Source organism: Papilio machaon, chromosome 5 (genome assembly GCF_912999745.1).
Source record: "Papilio machaon chromosome 5, ilPapMach1.1, whole genome shotgun sequence".
Lineage (NCBI taxonomy): Eukaryota > Metazoa > Arthropoda > Insecta > Lepidoptera > Papilionidae > Papilio > Papilio machaon.
The window spans coordinates 5,549,594-5,567,329 of record NC_059990.1 but is presented as its reverse complement, the minus strand read 5'-3'; the positions used below and the strand labels follow the sequence as shown (position 1 = coordinate 5,567,329).

General features: G+C 33.1%; 2 protein-coding genes across 2 annotated transcripts; both read left to right on the top strand.

Moving 5' to 3' along the window:
• Positions 1-8,125: 8,125 nt before the first annotated feature.
• Positions 8,126-10,207, top strand: LOC106708550. The gene is made up of 7 exons (XM_014500086.2): positions 8,126-8,369; positions 8,535-8,725; positions 8,846-8,994; positions 9,063-9,208; positions 9,320-9,573; positions 9,664-9,816; positions 9,922-10,207. Exons 1-7 carry the CDS (start codon positions 8,177-8,179, stop codon positions 10,168-10,170), a joined length of 1,335 nt encoding a protein of 444 aa, XP_014355572.2. The 5' UTR covers positions 8,126-8,176; the 3' UTR covers positions 10,171-10,207.
• A 1,200-nt stretch (positions 10,208-11,407) lies between these two features.
• On the top strand, positions 11,408-13,400 carry LOC106708538 (CRAL-TRIO domain-containing protein C3H8.02). Its single transcript, XM_014500073.2, has 4 exons — positions 11,408-11,756; positions 11,894-12,103; positions 12,646-12,857; positions 13,245-13,400. Exons 1-4 carry the CDS (start codon positions 11,601-11,603, stop codon positions 13,339-13,341), a joined length of 675 nt encoding a protein of 224 aa, XP_014355559.2. The 5' UTR covers positions 11,408-11,600; the 3' UTR covers positions 13,342-13,400.
• Positions 13,401-17,736: the final 4,336 nt, after the last annotated feature.

Genomic DNA, 17,736 nt, shown 5'->3' with positions numbered 1-17,736 from the left:
GTACTGGTCTAAATGTTTGATCGAAATCTATACCTTTTCTCTGTCTGAATCCTTTTATTACCAGTCGAGCTTTATATTTATCAACTGAGCCATCAGCATTTAGCTTGACTCTAAATACCCATTTACACGGTAGTGCCTTCCTGTTCTTCGGTAGTTGATTCAGAACCCACGTTTCGTTTTCTTTTAGTGAGTTCATTTCACATTTTATGGCTTCTTTCCTAAATTCTCTCTCAGGACTTAACATGGCCTCTTTAAACGTACTGGGTTCTTTATATGAACTCCATTCTGTATTCAGTGAATTTTTCTGGAGGACGTAGCAAGGAACGATCTCTTAAAACTCTCACAGCGTGCTTTTGAATTTTAGCCTCGGGAATCGTAGATTCCTCATGATCTACACCTTCATTCTTTTGTTCCATATCTTCCCCCAATTCAATAGATTTTTCTTGAATACCAATTCTATCCTCATCAAACTCAGTGTCGCAATCTAAACCTTTTTTAAGAGTAAGATCTATTCCATTATCCTTACTATTATCATGTGATAATTCTTTGTCAATATAAGAGTTCAAAGGCTTCTCATCAAAAATAACATCTCTTGATCTGACTAGTGAGTTTGAACTTTTATTCCATATCCATCCTATGATCGTATCCAATGAGAAGGCACTTCTCAGCTTTCTTATGCAATTGTCTTCTTCTCTGCTTTGGTACATGAGCAAAACATGAAGAACCTGTTATACGTAAATGTTTGATCTGAGGTTTCTTGCAAAACAGAAGTCTTTACAAGCTCAGGCCGCAACCTTTCAGGTAATTCCTCATGTGCATGCATTATTGCTCTAGCTGACACTACTATTGTGCGATTCTCCCTCTTGCTAACGCCATTTTGTTCCGGCATATAAGGTATTGTTAGTCTATGATGAATACCAAATTCCGACATAACTATCTGTACCTGTGCATTTACGAATTCACCTCAATTGTCACTAAGAACCTCCTTGACAATGTGCCCGGCCGTTTTTACTTCAGCTAGCATTTGTTTCAGCTTCTCAGGAACCTCCGAATTATTTCTCATAAGATATATAATACGGAAGCGTGTTTATTCGTCCTCTTATAGTACAAAGTAACGGAACATTGAACTTGAGCTTGGAAACGGTTCGCAAACATCATTGTGTACACGCTATCCAGGCTTCGTAGCTTTCACTCTAACACCAAACTTTCGTCTATGTGTTTTTCCAAAGATACAGCCTTCGCATTACTCACCATTATCTGTGGTCTTGATATGCAACTCGTGCTCTATCAGACGTGCCTTTCACGTGCCTTTTATTCTGATGACCCATCTGCTAGTGATAGAGTTGCAACATGTCAACAATCTGCATTAAGTTCACTGAAACAGTATGTGGTACAGCTTTACAATTTAATTCATACAAGCCTCCATACCTCTGCCTGTATCATGTTACAGTAACTTTTTCATTTAGTTTCACAGAATATGGCGTGACCCACGACTCAAATAAGGTTGTAGGTTTTTTATCTTGTATCGCTAGCACCGAAAAAAGATTCTTACTTATTTGTGGAACATACCAGACATCTCTCAAGAAGAAACTTGCAGTCTTATCTTTCAGCTTGGCTTCAATTTTTATCGATCCTTTACCTATGGCATTAAACATCTTTCCATCAGCCGTAGTTCCCGTGTGACTTCCATTAAAATGTTCAAAATCTTGAAACAGATCTTCTCTCAGCGTAATATGGTGCGTAGCCCCGTATCTGCATACCACATGTCACGATCTACATTTCCTCCAGTGGTGTAGACAACGTGTAACATCATACTGCTTTCTTCTCTAGATTTCTGAGCAAAAAGTCTCTTTGGATATTCTTTCTTAAGGTGACCCTGTTCCTTACAGACAAAACATCTCACCTTCTCATCCAGATTATGTTTAGTTGTAGACGCTTGTTTTTTTCTTCCAATCTTGTTTACGGTCTTAGCTGCCAGAGTTTCACAATTTAACTGTCTATCAACGAAAATTATAACTTTCTCTTGTGCGCACAGCTGACTAGTGAGGTTCTCTACAGTCTTATCCTTCTTAGACATTAGCATCCAACTCGATTTAAACGAAAAATATGATTCCGGCAGTGTATCTAATATTTTGCAGATTAATAGAAACTGTTAAAACTTCTGATTACCTTCTTCAGGTTTCATTAGCTTTTGCCTCAAACTGTGCCACAAATTCTTCAATTTTGATACATGAGTCGCTATATCATCTATTGGATCCATACTGAACCGGAAGAATTTCAAACATATATCTTACAGGCGGTGCTTATTTACGCCTTCATACAGCCTATGTAGTTCTTCCCAAACCTCTTTTGAAGGTTTTGGATCTCATTACTTTTTCAAGAGCTTGGTCCGATATGTTATTAGTTATTAAAAGTAAAGCAGTGCTATCATTTCTTACGTATTCCTTCATCGAAGTATTATAAACAGTCAAAGCTCCTGTAGCTGGTCCATCTCCAATTTCAGAAGACAGCTTTTCCGGCTTTGTTATCTTGCCTTCGACAACATTCAGCAGTTCACATCCTCGGAGAATTGTTAAAATCCGGAACTTCCAGTGTACCCAATTGTTCTCCTCAAGTTTGGTTATTTGAACTTTGGATAACTCCATTATTCCAGCAAATGAACTGGGCTCATAACCTTTTAAAGTGAATCAGTTATATGTGCAAGTGGTAAATGGAGAATTTAAGGAAATATTTTAAAACTAACAAAACAAAAACTTTATTTAACTTCACAACAAATCTTATGTAAAAATTAATTAATTAAATACGTACGTAAAATACGTAGTCATAGCAACCGTAATAATTCTAATTTCTTCTTTATTTGTCTCACGTCGCTGCCACTAACATCAACAACAACGAATTAGCATTATTAAAATGTACATTTGTTTTAATCTACATATATAACGATAGATATCATGATTGATTTGGAATTAAGATTAACTTAAAACTTTGAAATTGATACTTAATTTTATCTTTTATAAAAACGATTAAATATCTAACGATTAAAAATTTTTTTTACAATTTCTTCAAAAAATCTGATCTCTGCGTGACTGATAGATGGTTACTATTTAACACGGTCTTGTATGTTTGGATATATGAACGTTCCAATATGACCTAAAGGAATAAATGTTTAACAAATCCCAACAACATAATGTAATAACATTGACACTAATAAGAACAATGTTAGATAACAACAAATTTACTATACATAAAATCAATGTCACCCAAACTCAGCTGACGAGGCAATACCACGCACGGTTAACATGGTCCTTCAACACTACTCTTATTTTTTAGCCGACTTCAAAAAGAAGGAGGTTATCAATTCGACTGTATTTTTTTGTGTGTTACCGCGTAACTCCGGCCCTGGTGCTGTGTTTGCAGGTGGGTCCCATTTTTTATTGATTTTTTAAAACACTAGAAGACTAGTAGATTTTGAGTTTAACTTAAAAATGCATTGCGAAAACTGAGGACTTTTTTACTTTCTTTGCTTATGTAGGCTAAACTATTGGACCAACATAAAAATAATGTTTGGAAGAATTTTAGCTCTTTAAATGTGCTAATGTAAAACTTGGATAGAGGGATTAAACAAATCAATTAAATATATATCAATTAAACAATATAATAAATAATAATAATAAATAAATCGGGACAAACAATACGCAACCGTAAAGAAATAATAAATATTGCTACAGAATTCTATAAAAACCTTTACAGTGTGAAAACACAACAAACAAATAACAAAATACAGGAAGAATGCAATAGCCACGAAAACCTAGAAAATACTATAAACTATATCGATGAACTGGAAATTGTACAAGCAACTAAAAAGTTTAAACTGGAAAAGAGCCCAGGCCCAGACTTCATTACAAATGAAGCAATCAAACATGGGTGTGAAATACTAGCATCTCCACTGGCCTCATTATTTAATTCAATACTCAAAACTGCGAACATACCTACACAATGGTCAGAATTTATAATAATCCTGCTCTATAAAAAGGAAACCCTAATGACATCGGCAACTACAGGCCAATAAGCCTGCTACCAACTGTTTATAAACTCTTCTCTTCCATAATTAATCGAAGAATATCTGACACTTTAGAAAAGAGACAGCCCATAGAGCAAGCTGGCTTTAGGAAGGGGTATTCAACCATAGACCACGTACACACTCTGGAACTTATTATTAAAAAATACCAAGAGAACCGAAGACCACTCTACATAAACTTCATAGATTACCAGAAAGCTTTTGACACAATTTCACATACAAGTTTTATGGGAAGCATTAAGTAAACACGGAGTAGAAGATAAGTATATACAAGTTATAAGAAATATACACAAAAATAGCGTCAGTAAAGTCAAACTGGATTCAACTGGTCCCGAGATCAACATCAATAGAGGAGTGAGACAAGGGGACCCATTATCTCCAAAACTATTTATTGCAGTATTGGAATTAATTATAAACCAACTAGACTGGAAAAAGTACGGCTTGTATATCAAAGGAGAATACCTGAGTCATTTAAGGTTTGCAGATGACCTGATACTAGTATCTGAAACCGGTGGCAACTTAGAGCTCATGATACAGTTATTAAATGAAAATAGCAGACAAGTCGGATTAGAAATAAACTTGAGAAAAACAAACATAATGACTAATAGTAATAAAAGAACCATCTCACTGGAACAAGAACCATTACAATACGTGGAGCAATATGTATACTTAGGAAAGCAGATAACATTCAATAGCAATAGTAACGAACTAGAGGTGGAGCGGAGAACAAGAATCACGTGGAATAAGTTTTGGAGCTACAGAGAAGTAATGAAGAGTAACATGCCAATAGAAGTGAAAAAGAAAATTATGGATAGTTGCATTTTGCCATGTCTTACATATGCTTGCCAGACGTGGTAATTCATGAATAACATCTATAATAAAATAACAACATGCCAGAGGGGAATGAAGCGCAGCATGCTTAATGTAAGAAAAACCCACAGAATACGTCATACAAAAATAAGAAGCATAACCAAAACAGTGGATGCGTTCAAATATGCTCAAAGACTGAAATTCAAGTGGGCAGGCCACGTAGCACGACTTAAAGATAAGAGATGGACATATAAAGTAACTACATGGGAGGGTCCTCAAGGCAAGCGGCGCGTCGGTAGACCATACACGCGCTGGGAGGACGACATTAAAAAAGTCGCTGGATCGCACTGAATTTATACCGCCAGAGACAGAGACAAATGGAAATCTTTGGAGGAGGCCTTCACCTGAGAGGGGTCCATGCATATAAATATTATAAATAAATTGAAAAATCTTAAAAATAGCTGTTAAATATATATATAATAATATTTGTTTTTTGTAATTTTATTAGTTTTTGTTATGCATGGAATAAAAGGCTTTTTTTTTTATTTATTTACTAGCTGTGCCCGCGACTTCGTCCGCGTGAAATACTGTTTTCGTTAAGCATTTTTTTTAAGGATTATTATTTTACTTGACCGACGTGCTATGCGTTGATGTATAGATGTAGACATAGAGATAGGTGTGCCACGACCGCACCAAATGTAGGTGTTTGGTCTCTACCTATCCCTCTGGGTTACGGGCGTGAATTTAGTTGTTGTTGTTGAGGTATTTTATTTAAACTTATAAAAAATTACAACAAAACAAATGGAACTTACAAAATATTCATTTACTCTTATGCAAATTTTCATCCCCTATTCCCTTATTATATTGCAACCTTAAGGGTAAAACTTTTACAAACTTTAAATGACCTATTTATTAATATCAAATTAACAGCCTAAAAAAAGTTATAAGCTTCTAACTGTAAAAATGACGATACGTCCATACAAATTTCCACCCCTACTTTTACCCCCTTACAAACCCTCTTTCACGTTAAAAATTAATCTTTGTCCTTTCTCAGGCTCTAAGCTAAATATCAGTAAGTATAATAGTAAAACATATTAAACAAAACATTCATTAAAACCTCACATATTGCGAAACAAATTTTCATCCCCTATTGTTATTTAGCACCCTTACGGGTAAAATTTTTACAAAAATCGAAATTCTTACTTATTTATATCAAATTAGCAGCATTAGAAAGAAGTTTCAAGCTTCTTACTGTAAAAATGACGATACTTCCATACAAATTACCACCCCCACATTCAACCCCTTACAACCCTTTTTTCGCGTTAAAAAGTAGTCTTTATTCTTTCTCGGGCTCTAAACTAAATATCAGTAAGGGTAACAGCAAAACATATTAAATAAAACATTCACCTAAACCTCACATATTCCCAAACAAATTTTCATCCCCTATTGTTATTTAGCACCCTTCAGGGTAAAATTTTTACAGAAATTGAATTTAATATTTATTTATATCAAATTAGCAGCCTTAGACAGAAGTTTCATGCTTCTAACTGTAAAAATGACGATACTTCCATACAAATCACCACCCCTAGTTTCAACCCCTTACAACTCTTTTTTCGCGGATAAAAATAGACTATGTTCTTTCTGAGGCCCTAGACTAAATATTGGTAAGGGTAACAGCAAAACATACTAAACAAAACATTCACCAAAGTCTAAAATATTCCCAAACAAAATTTCATCCCCTATAGTTATTTAGCACCCTTGAGGGTAACATTTTTACAAAAATTTAATTTCATATTTATTTCTATCAAATTAGCAGCCTTAGAAAGAAATTTCAAGCATCTAACTGTTAAAATGACAATACTTCCATTCAAATTACCACCCCCACTTTCAACCCCTTACAACCCTGTTTTCGCGTTAAAAAGTAGCCTATGGTCTTTCTGAGGCTCTAGAATATCTGTGTACCAAATTTCATTTAAATCGGTTCAGTAAACAATAGTAGGCGACACTTCCATACAAACTTTCACCCCCACTTTCAACCCCTTACAACCCCTTTTTCGCGTTAAAATATAGCCTATGTCCATCCTCAGGCTCTAGACTATCTGTGTACCAAATTTCATTTAAATCGGTTCAGTAGTTTTGGCGTGAAAGCGAGACAGACAGACAGACAGACAGACAGAGTTACTTTCGCATTTATAATATTAGTAAGGATTAAATGTGCTAAATAAAAGTCCGCAATAGCATATAATCTATCTTTTATAGTTTTCTCACAATAACCATTTTTTTAGAAACATCAATTTAATTCATTCTATTTCCGACGCTATTATTCGAGTTCAATATTAACCCTCATGTCAATAAATATGTTCATTATCAAGAGAATTTAATGTAGATTATATTTTCCCGTGAAACTAATTCATTTTGTCTAAAAGTTTAGGAGATATCGAAAGAACAAAATTTCGAGGAAACGAAAAATGCTACATCGCGTTACAATGAAAAACACAATTTTGCTTTCTTGACTTACATAGGTCAAACTATATGACCTACATAAAAATGATGTATGGAGAAATTATAGATCCTAAAATTTCCTAAATAAAAGTCTTCGGTGGTGTACATCTATCATCTACGGATGTCCCCAATAACCATGTTATTCTGAAGACACGTCAATTAAAATGCATACGAATAACAGCGTCGTCGTAGACTTACGGCGCTATTATATTGTATTTGGTATGAATCCTTATCCAAATAAATATGTTTATTAAATTTAGATTACGTTAGCCTTTCATACTACCTGATTTTGACCAGTAGTTTGAAAGATATAAACTATCGACTGCGAAATAACAATAAATATTAATTATACAATATAGACATGCTACAACAAAGAAGAGAACTTTCTTACTTTCGTGGGTTTTTTTCATGATATTATTTTGTCACTTTTTAGTGCATTTTGTTTGAGATTGTTTTTTTTATTTAAGATACATGTACGTTATTTAGTGGACTCGCTTCTCGACTAATGTTATTTGAACATTTTCTTAGCACACCCCTAATTTACCTGATATAAGTTGACCACGAACGTATCTGAATACACTTTGCTCTCATGGTAGTCTTATCAACTAATTAAATGGGCTTAATCTAATCTTTATCACATATTATCCGAATTAATTCGCCCTCACCCATCAAGATATCATCACCAATATAAATTCTATTGTAACCGACAGTCAATCTCTATACGCTAATGGCCAGTTTGATCAGCCGCATTTAATATTAGTTAATTTTTTTGCATAAAAAGCAGAAATGCGTTTTATCCTTGTGCTTGCAGCAGTTATAGCTGCGGCTTTGTCGTTACCAGCGAACCTAGATGACTTGCCAGAGCCCAGCCAACTCGCTTTGGTTCTTAACGAAGATGATTTTGAGGACTACTTAGATTCATGGTTGGACATTCAACAGCGCAATAATGGCAACGCAACACAATTCGACGCTCGTAGTGGTAATTTTTAGTCAACATTTCAATTAATCTTACTGTTTTCATTATTCGTTTTCATCATATAAAATATTCATCATATAAAAGATTGTCAATCTAGATTTAGAAAGTGATGATATTTCGAGGAAAAAGTTTTTGATGTCTAATTTACACATGCAACTGAAAATACAGGGTGCACATTCCGCATTAACGGAGACCTCGGGCAACCTCAGCCAGTCTACATTCATCGTAACAACTATCTCAGGCCAAATGGCAACTCTGGTCAGATTCGCCTCAACTCTGGTGAACAAGTCATCATTGCCTGCACCGGATCAGGACGTACGATCAGACACCCGAATATTGCTAAGAACGTCAATGTTGGTGTAAGTAAAATGATAAAGGACACACATTTAATAATTAACTCATGTAATTAGTACGTTATTACTTAAATATGTAGTTGATAATAAAGAAGGTGTTTTATGCGAGAATTTTTTATATTTTAGACCGCGACATGTGTCAACAACAATCTAGTTTCTGGTTCAGGTTGGTTGAATGGTAATGGTGCTTTTGGACAGTTGACTTGCTCTAGTCACTCTCATCACGAGGCACAAGGAACGAATCAACGCTGCTTTAACAACAACTTGACTATTAGGTATTGAGTAGTACTTATCTAAAAATTAAGCTTAATACTTCAATGTGTAACATTTCTTTTCGTTACAGGGTTGGGTTTATCGTAAACAACGTCTTCTACCCACTGTACTGGTCTTGCTTTGACCAGAAGCGTTTGGAAGTTCTCTACGCATGGTACGATCAGTCACGAGAAAATGCAGTACATCAAACCGGTGTAGACAGACCGAGTTGGTTGGGTGCGTTTCGGATTTATGAAGTATTTTATTTATAAATAGTGCAAAACATTTACAACGTACAGTTTTGCTTGGAATACGAAATCGATGTAACAATTTCGATCTAAATTTTAGCCGGCAGTTTCTTCCCTGGCGTTGACGTTAACAACCGATACACACAAGCGCAACAGAAAATTGCCATCGCCAACGTTGTGGGCAACGATCTGGCCAATAAATACGTAACCAGCCACCAGTTCCTGGCACGCGGCCACCTTGCCGCCAAGAGTGACTTCGTATTCGCGACCGGGCAGCGCGCTACCTTCTATTTCATCAACTGTGCTCCTCAGTGGCAGCCATTCAACGCTGGTAACTGGAACAGCCTTGAGCAGGTTAGCTGATGTACTTTATTGACATTAATTTTAATTTTTAAAATTAGCTCTCTTGCCAAAACTCGCTAATATATGACCAACAACTTTTAGAATCTTCGTGCTCGCATTGGAGCTGCTGGTTACAACACGGTTATCTACACTGGTACATTCGGAGTGACACAACTTCGCAACGCTAACAACCGCTTTGTTGACATCTACCTTCACAACAACAACCAAATACCAGTTCCTCAGTACTTCTATAAGGTAAATTCTTAGAAGACGTTGGATTATTCTATATTCTTGGTTTATCAAAACAATAATTAATAGAAAGACGAAATTAAGTGTGTTTAAATTTAAATTATTGTCAAGGTTGCGTACGATGCCTCGCGGCGTTTGGGCACCGCTTTCATAAGCATCAACAACCCTCACTACACCCTGGCGGAGACTCGCAACCTGCAGTTCTGCACCGACCGCTGCCGCAACAACAACGCTTTCAGTTGGCTCAGATGGCAACCCGATCGCGTCGACATCGGCTACAGCTTCTGCTGCACAATCGCCGACTTCAGAAGAGTCATCGGACATCTCCCATCGTTCACTGTCAATGGTCTTCTGACATAAATGCAAAACAAATAAGTACAGAAAGAAGTAATTACATATGAACACTTTATTCTATTGTTTTATTTCAGTAAAATAATGGTAGGATAAAATTAAATCACGGTTCTTTTGTCTAAATATTCAAAAGATTATTTGCTTATCTTAATTTTGTTTTTAAAAATTATATTTTTAAAAGTTACAACAACTTCATTTTAGTGAAAAAAGTCGCAGGTGTTTGATTATACTAAACATCTATACATCATGATGTTGTTTCAAACACTTTTTACGTAAAAATCGTCTAAAAGCCGATACATCATTTAGCTATGCTATCCTGGCGCGACACAGCACTGTAATGTTTTTTTGTATGTTCTAATAAAAATACGAGAGCCAGATGGGCCTTAATTTTTCAGTGACAAATTATTTGTATTATTATTTATGACCATTAAAGTTGTATGACTGGAAGCTATATTTTACGCTGAAATTATTCAGATTTAAAATTCGGTACAACAGGAAATATTTCTGTAAAAATTAATAGTTACAACTTTCCAATGAGTTCTTTAATCTATCTAAGAACGTGTAAATATCATATCATTTTAATACATTATATCGTAAGTACTGAAAAATAATATAAGATGAATTTCTTTTATCAGATTCCTAGAAGTAAAGCGCTTTGTACGATATTATCTAGATTTTGAGATAAAGTAGATACCTTTTAGACTTTGACTTTTAACTTAGATATTTCGTATTACGTTAGTGATGATGGTAAATAATCACCACACTAATTAAAAACATAAATGCGAATAAATTATAAATGATGATGATGAATGTTTAGATGGATGGAAGGATGGATGTTTGTTTGTTTGAAGGTATCTCCAGAACGGCCAAACGGATCTCGATGAAATTTCGCATAGGTATAGAACATAGTCTGGAAGAACACATAGGCTACGGACGGAGTCGAGGACGATAGCTTTTGGTATCTAATTATAATTACGTACCTCCACACAGAAGTGGAATGGTGTGAGATCAAAATCCCTCCCTAATGAGCTATCTGTTTTACATCGCATTTGTTTAATATTCCTAAATATATATTTTACTAATTTGAGACACACATTACATGACTCAGAAATAAACAGTGATATGAAAATAAATACTTTTCGCTTTACAATATATTATTGTAATACTGCAAATCGATAAAATCGTTAAAACTTGGATTATCTGTCCAATTCGAATCCGACGTATTGACACATCATTGGCAGTTGACGCAACGTTGACATGTGATGTGCGGTTTATCAGTGCTTATCTATATTCGATTTCCCCAATTCTTATAGCAATTTACCAGTGCTAGTACTTATTTCTTCAAATATTTTTCCTATTTTTGTATACAAAATCCTAAAATTACAGATATATTAATTATTGTAAGTGTAGGTATACTGAGTGATATTTTATAATTTACAATGGCTGAAGAACTCAAACCAGTGAATGAAGAAGATTTTAAACTACTAAAGGAGAGAATGAATTTAATTGCTAGTGCAGATCCCGCACAGTATCATAATGATTATTCTTTACGTAGATATTTGAGAGCTTTTAAAAGCGTTGACAGTGCATTTCAGGTATTTGTTATACTCAGAAATAATACTGTTTACAGATTTAATATGTTCTAATTGTCATGTATTTAATAAAGATGTTTTGTACCATATGGCTTATAGATTTAAGGAAAGCAGTCGCTTAAAAAAAATATTATTTTCAGGCTATTTTAAAGACAAACAAATGGAGAACTGAATATGGAGTACCAGAGCTTCACGAAAATAAAGAATTAATCGAAAAATATAATGATAAAGCAAGAGTACTAAGACATAGAGATATTATTGGTAGACCAATTATCTACATTCCAGCCAAAAATCATAGTTCAAGTGACAGGAACATTGATGATCTTACTAAGTTTATTGTATATTGTTTGGTTAGTAGATATTTGTGGCTTTTATTCAAGTAAAGATAACCTTTTGAACTAGTACCAAAGTTATGGAATACATAGAGATAAAAGAGAACATTCTTATCTCAATAGTCCCATACATCATATTTTACCAGATCTGAATAGTTATTTTTATAATGTTTACTATTTTTTTTCAAAATCTTTTTATTTTCTGGATTGCAAATATTTAATTATCCGACGTTCTTACGGTGAAGGAAAACATCGTGATGCAACCTGCACATATCTGAGAAGAAATTCAATGATATGTGTAAAGTCAACCAACCCGCACTTGGCCAGCGTGGTTGACTATGGCCTAGTCACCCCTAACTTGGGGTAGGCTCCGAGCCCTTCGGTGGGGACGTATAGTGAGCTGATGATGATGATGATGAAATATTTAATCTAGGAAAATGTAATATTTCCCATATTCCTAATAGAATTATACTATCTATTTATATTAAGATCATATGGAGATGTAAGCACTATCTAAATTAAACTAATTATTAATGCAAATATTTTTAAACCATTTTTAGGAAGATGCAAGCAAAAAATGTTTTGAAGAAGTAGTAGACAATTTATGCATTGTTTTTGATTTAAACAACTTCACATTGTCATGCATGGACTATCAGGTACTCAAGAACCTAATTTGGCTACTCAGTCGACACTATCCGGAGAGGCTTGGTGTTTGTTTAATAATAAATTCACCAGCATTTTTTGCTGGCTGCTGGGCTGTGATCAAAGGATGGTAAGTTACCGATTTTTTTTATGAAAATCATTATTTTTTAAAAGCTTTTAGAAATAAAGAGCTTTGAGCTCTAAAACTATACTATAATAATATAGAACAGGTGTTATAGGTCTGCTGCAATTTATTTACAATTAGCTGTTGCCTGCAACTCTATCCATGTGGAATTTAAAAAAAAACTTAATGGATAGCCTATGATTAAGTACATCTGTGCCAAATTTTATCAAGATTTATTCAGCCATTCTGGAGATACCTTCAAACAAACATCCATCCATTCATCTAAACATTTGCATTTATAATATTAGTAAGATTGTACTAATTCAATGCAGGTATTCATGTTATGATTTTAAAATGTAAGAAGTAATAATCACTATGTTTTTTAATTTTCAGGTTAGATGAAAATACAGCTGGAAAGGTGACATTTGTGAATTCAGAAATGGATCTCTGCCAATATCTTATTCCTGACATTTTACCAACTGATATGTAATTTATACAAGTTTTGATGATAAAAATATGACTTTTTGAAGCAATGCTTCTAAAATAACTGAAGACAACTGGAATTATTGAAATTTTAAATAAATATATACTAAATTTGACATTACATTAAATACAAAAAAAAACATTAAATATCTGAATAGTCAACTAGTCATACATCTATTAATTAAATTAAGGATTACATACTTTTATTTCGTTGAACAATTTAATTTAATTGCATATTATGATTAATATATTTTTGTTTTGTAATTACATTATGATAAGATATGACTAAAAACTAGATAAAATTTATGTGTATTAAATAAGTGTTAGTTTGAACAAAATTCAATGAATATGCCAATTTGTTTTTTTTTTTTTTTCAAAGAGAAAGACAGATCAATGTGTTTTAGAACCAACAATAGGCAATACCGTAAAATATGGTATTAATACTGGTGCAAGACCCTGTTACTACTTTCGTTTGTTGATTACTTACAATGAAAACAGCACTTCTCTAACAATTCCTCTTTGTCAATAAGAAAAAGTTCCAACGTAATTAATTACTATACTCATTTAGGATTGTTACATTAAAAGATTTCAAATATATTAAAAATGTTGCCATCATAAAGATTTATAAATCTATTTTGTTCAACGAAATCCAATCAGTGTTTTTTGAATTAGTTCTATACAATGTTAATTAATATTAAATCCACCATTATATACTCTGTTACTAAAACCTGAAGTAAACAAATTACTTGTTTTGTTTTAGTTCACATTTGACTTCAGCTTTTATTTAAGAGTTTATTGAATTAATAAAGGTACCTGACTACTATATGAATGCATTTTCATTAATATTTTCATACTATAGACGATTTTTCATTTGTGGCATTCAACTTGTCATAAATATATTTTTTTCCCATGACTTCGTCCGTGTAGAATTTTTTTTGGTATCAATGCCAAATTTCATTGAGATCTGATGAGTCGTTCTGCAGATCTTACAACAAACATCCAAACTTTCGCATTTAGAATATTAGTAGGATTATCATCAACTACAGTGGAACCTGGATAAGAGAGAATCCAAGAGAGTTTTATAGAAGTTTCTCTCTTCTCGTCCGTAGGAACCAAATAATGACTCGTTAACAGAGGTTTTTCGCTTATAACAAACTGTGAAATACCGTAGACGGAAATACCAAAGAAACTACAAAATTTAACTGCATTTATTTATTTTGACTTAAAAGTAAAAAAAAAAAACTGTTATACAAATTATTTGCTGTACAAATTTCAAGCAAATTACACTATTTCAACGGAAAATTCGTGTGTATTTTGACGTATTGTACTGATAAAACCTATGACGTAACATATATTTATAGGATTGGTTACATATTAATACAAGACAAAGCTAAAATGTTAAATAATTGTATAAAACATGATAAATACTATCATATCACTAAGCATATGAAGATCACAAAAAATATCCAAAACTTAAACAATACCTAATATCTAAATACGGTTAAGAAATTCATCAAAAATATTTACCCTATAGGAGTGAAACTAAATTAGTGTACAGTCAGCGGCATTAAGGTGAAAGCGGACATTGATATTAGAGTTTATTTTAGCAAAAGAGATGTATTTCCTGTTACAAGTTATTAAATTATTACACAAAAAAGCTGCATAAAATCCGTTAATGAGGTTGGATTTGGCAGACCTGTCCATGTTTTTGAACTCAAAATAATTATTTTTATGGCAATAAAAATGACATAAATTGTAGTAAAGATTAAAATTGAATTGTATTCAGGCTCTGTATAGACAAATTATCTAATCTTCGCTGTACGTCTAATGTCGCTGATTGTACCTCCACTGTGAATGTTACAATATTCAGTCAGAGTTATACTTAAAAATAATACCTACGAATAAATTCCCTCCAAAGTACTCTCTCCTCGTTTGGCACATATGTCACTAAAACTGTCTTGCAAAATGTGACGATAGATTTAAACTTGCATTTAGCGAGCGAGAGAAAAATAAAATATATCTTCCCGGCTATCACAAGTATATAACTTATAGCCTGGTGCAGTTTCACCTAGAGTTAGCCACAGATTAAAAGATTAGACCTGTCTTTCCATGCATGTATGTGCGAGTGAAGAGAGATATTTATTTCTGCACGAGCTAAAGAGAAGGCTGTGGCTTGGTTAAATTTTACGAAATGTGGAATGCTTTTGTGTACAAACAATATTGTATAAAATGATTCGGCACTGACTAGTTTATATTTCTATCGACGTATTTTGTGACGATACAAAAAAAATATTTCAAAAGAAATGTAAGTACAATAATGGAATGTTTAAAAAATGATCAAATTGCAAACAAAAATTGATAAATTTTAACCATCCCATATGAAGATGGTAACTACATTTATGACTTCTAGGACGAACTTCGAAGTAAAATTATAACAAGTCATGGTTAAAATTCACTTGTCAAAATATTTTAACTATATTATGGAAATACAGGTTTGCTACAAGTCATTGAAATTATTGATATAACTAAACTATAATATATGTACAATGAAACTTACGAATACGCACAAGTTATACATAATATATGAATTAATAGGATGTAAAAAATGTATACGACTAAAATACTAGTAAATGTTACATTTTTACACATTCACGTGCAATATTCGAAAGACATAGATATTGAATCTTTACACGTATTAGTTATTAATTATATAAACGGTCGTAATTGAACGAATATAGTACATAATACAAAACTGTATTAAATCATTTTTGTACTTAAAAATCAACAAACTTGATGAATATAAACTAATTGAGATTCGAACCCGCAACTATCGAGGATTCTGGAGCTAATAATAACATGATCGACTTGATATGTAACGATGAGTACACTACTACTAGTCGTGCACAATAACATGACACCTTAAACCGATTCTGTCACATGTACAATAGTTTAAGAAGAGAACTGCTTTGACATTACAATTTTTTAAAGTGCATGAGACGATACTTGTTAACAGGTGATTCCTTATGGGTCCTCATGACCAATCAACCGTACGTCATTGAACGTAAGTCTCATGTTATTGTACACGTGTTGTGCTTAATTAATTATACTTCACAAATCAGTACAGTTTATTATGATAATAATTGCTATAATCTAGTCTAGCGAAAGCGAACGCAATCATGAATATTTGACTTAATATTGGTTAAAATAGTATTTTTGCCTCATACAGATTTGCGTATATATTAATGTCTAGCTTGCCTAGAATACTTGCTGAAGCAATTTTAGCAAGCTGTATTTAGATTTATTAATTGATGTATTTTAAGATTTTTTTTTTGTTAAAAGCAATAAGTTCTGTAAGTCTTTAGTAAAAATAACATAATGTTATATTCAGAGACTAAGCTTCATAAATATAATTGAAGCAAAAATAATTTAAAACATGGCAATGAGTGTTATTCACAAAAATATTACTAAATATAATGCTTTCATATTAAGATTCTTTATCAGATAGTTGAATTTTATTTAATGAACGGATTATTTTCGACGCCATATCAACCACTTAGTGATCGAACTATCAACTTATTGTCTTTAAAACATTGCTATTGAAATTCTAAGAGAATATTAGAATATCGTTAGACGACAGCAAAGTAAATAGCTAGTTCGTTGTGGGATATTAAGGTGATACTGAACAAACATTATTTTAATTATCACTTGTACTTGTTATTAAATTATATATTTATAATTCAATTCCTATAGCAAGCAATCAGGGATTCCCAAACTATTTTGGACAAGTGACCCCCTTTTTCAAAATGTACTATTACCTCAGACGCCCCATGACCAAATTACCTACTTTTAAGATCAATTATTATTATTATTGATGTGAAACATCTATAGGATCACTTGTAAACCGAATTGTTGGCGTGGCGACGCTTGCCGTGGCGACGGGTCGCCACGCTATACTAAGGTATACATATATATATTTTATGTGTAGTAGAGTGTACGGTGTGGCGACGGGTCGCCAAGCTATACTGAGGTATACATATGTATATATATTTTATTTTAATAATATTATCTTTTATGCATATTACTTGTACACACACGATGTTTCACATCTGCCAGGCGTCCCGTGACGGCTCACATTTTTATTATTATTATTATTATTCATTCTACTTAGGTCAAAAGAAGACAGGTTGAGAATTAGCAATGCATTAATATTTGGGAATCCCTGCTCTAAACGATCTGAATCGCGAAAGAAATAACTTCAATTATATCGATTCTAAACAGCTGGTAATCAGATATTTACTTTACTTCAACTATATAACTATTTGCATGTTTTTAGTTAATGTAAAAGTAACTTGTATTTTATACTGTGTAAAATATCAATATGGTGTTCCATTAATGTTACAAA

Coding starts and splice junctions, on each gene's coding strand:
- LOC106708550 (XM_014500086.2), top strand. CDS start 8,177: ATGCGTTTTATCCTTGTGCTTGCAGCAGTTATAGCTGCGGCTTTGTCG. Junction 8,726..8,845: donor CTAAGAACGTCAATGTTGGT/GTAAGTAAAATG, acceptor TTTATATTTTAG/ACCGCGACATGTGTCAACAA. Junction 9,817..9,921: donor TTCCTCAGTACTTCTATAAG/GTAAATTCTTAG, acceptor ATTATTGTCAAG/GTTGCGTACGATGCCTCGCG.
- LOC106708538 (XM_014500073.2), top strand. CDS start 11,601: ATGGCTGAAGAACTCAAACCAGTGAATGAAGAAGATTTTAAACTACTA. Junction 11,757..11,893: donor GCGTTGACAGTGCATTTCAG/GTATTTGTTATA, acceptor TATTATTTTCAG/GCTATTTTAAAGACAAACAA. Junction 12,858..13,244: donor TGGGCTGTGATCAAAGGATG/GTAAGTTACCGA, acceptor TTTAATTTTCAG/GTTAGATGAAAATACAGCTG.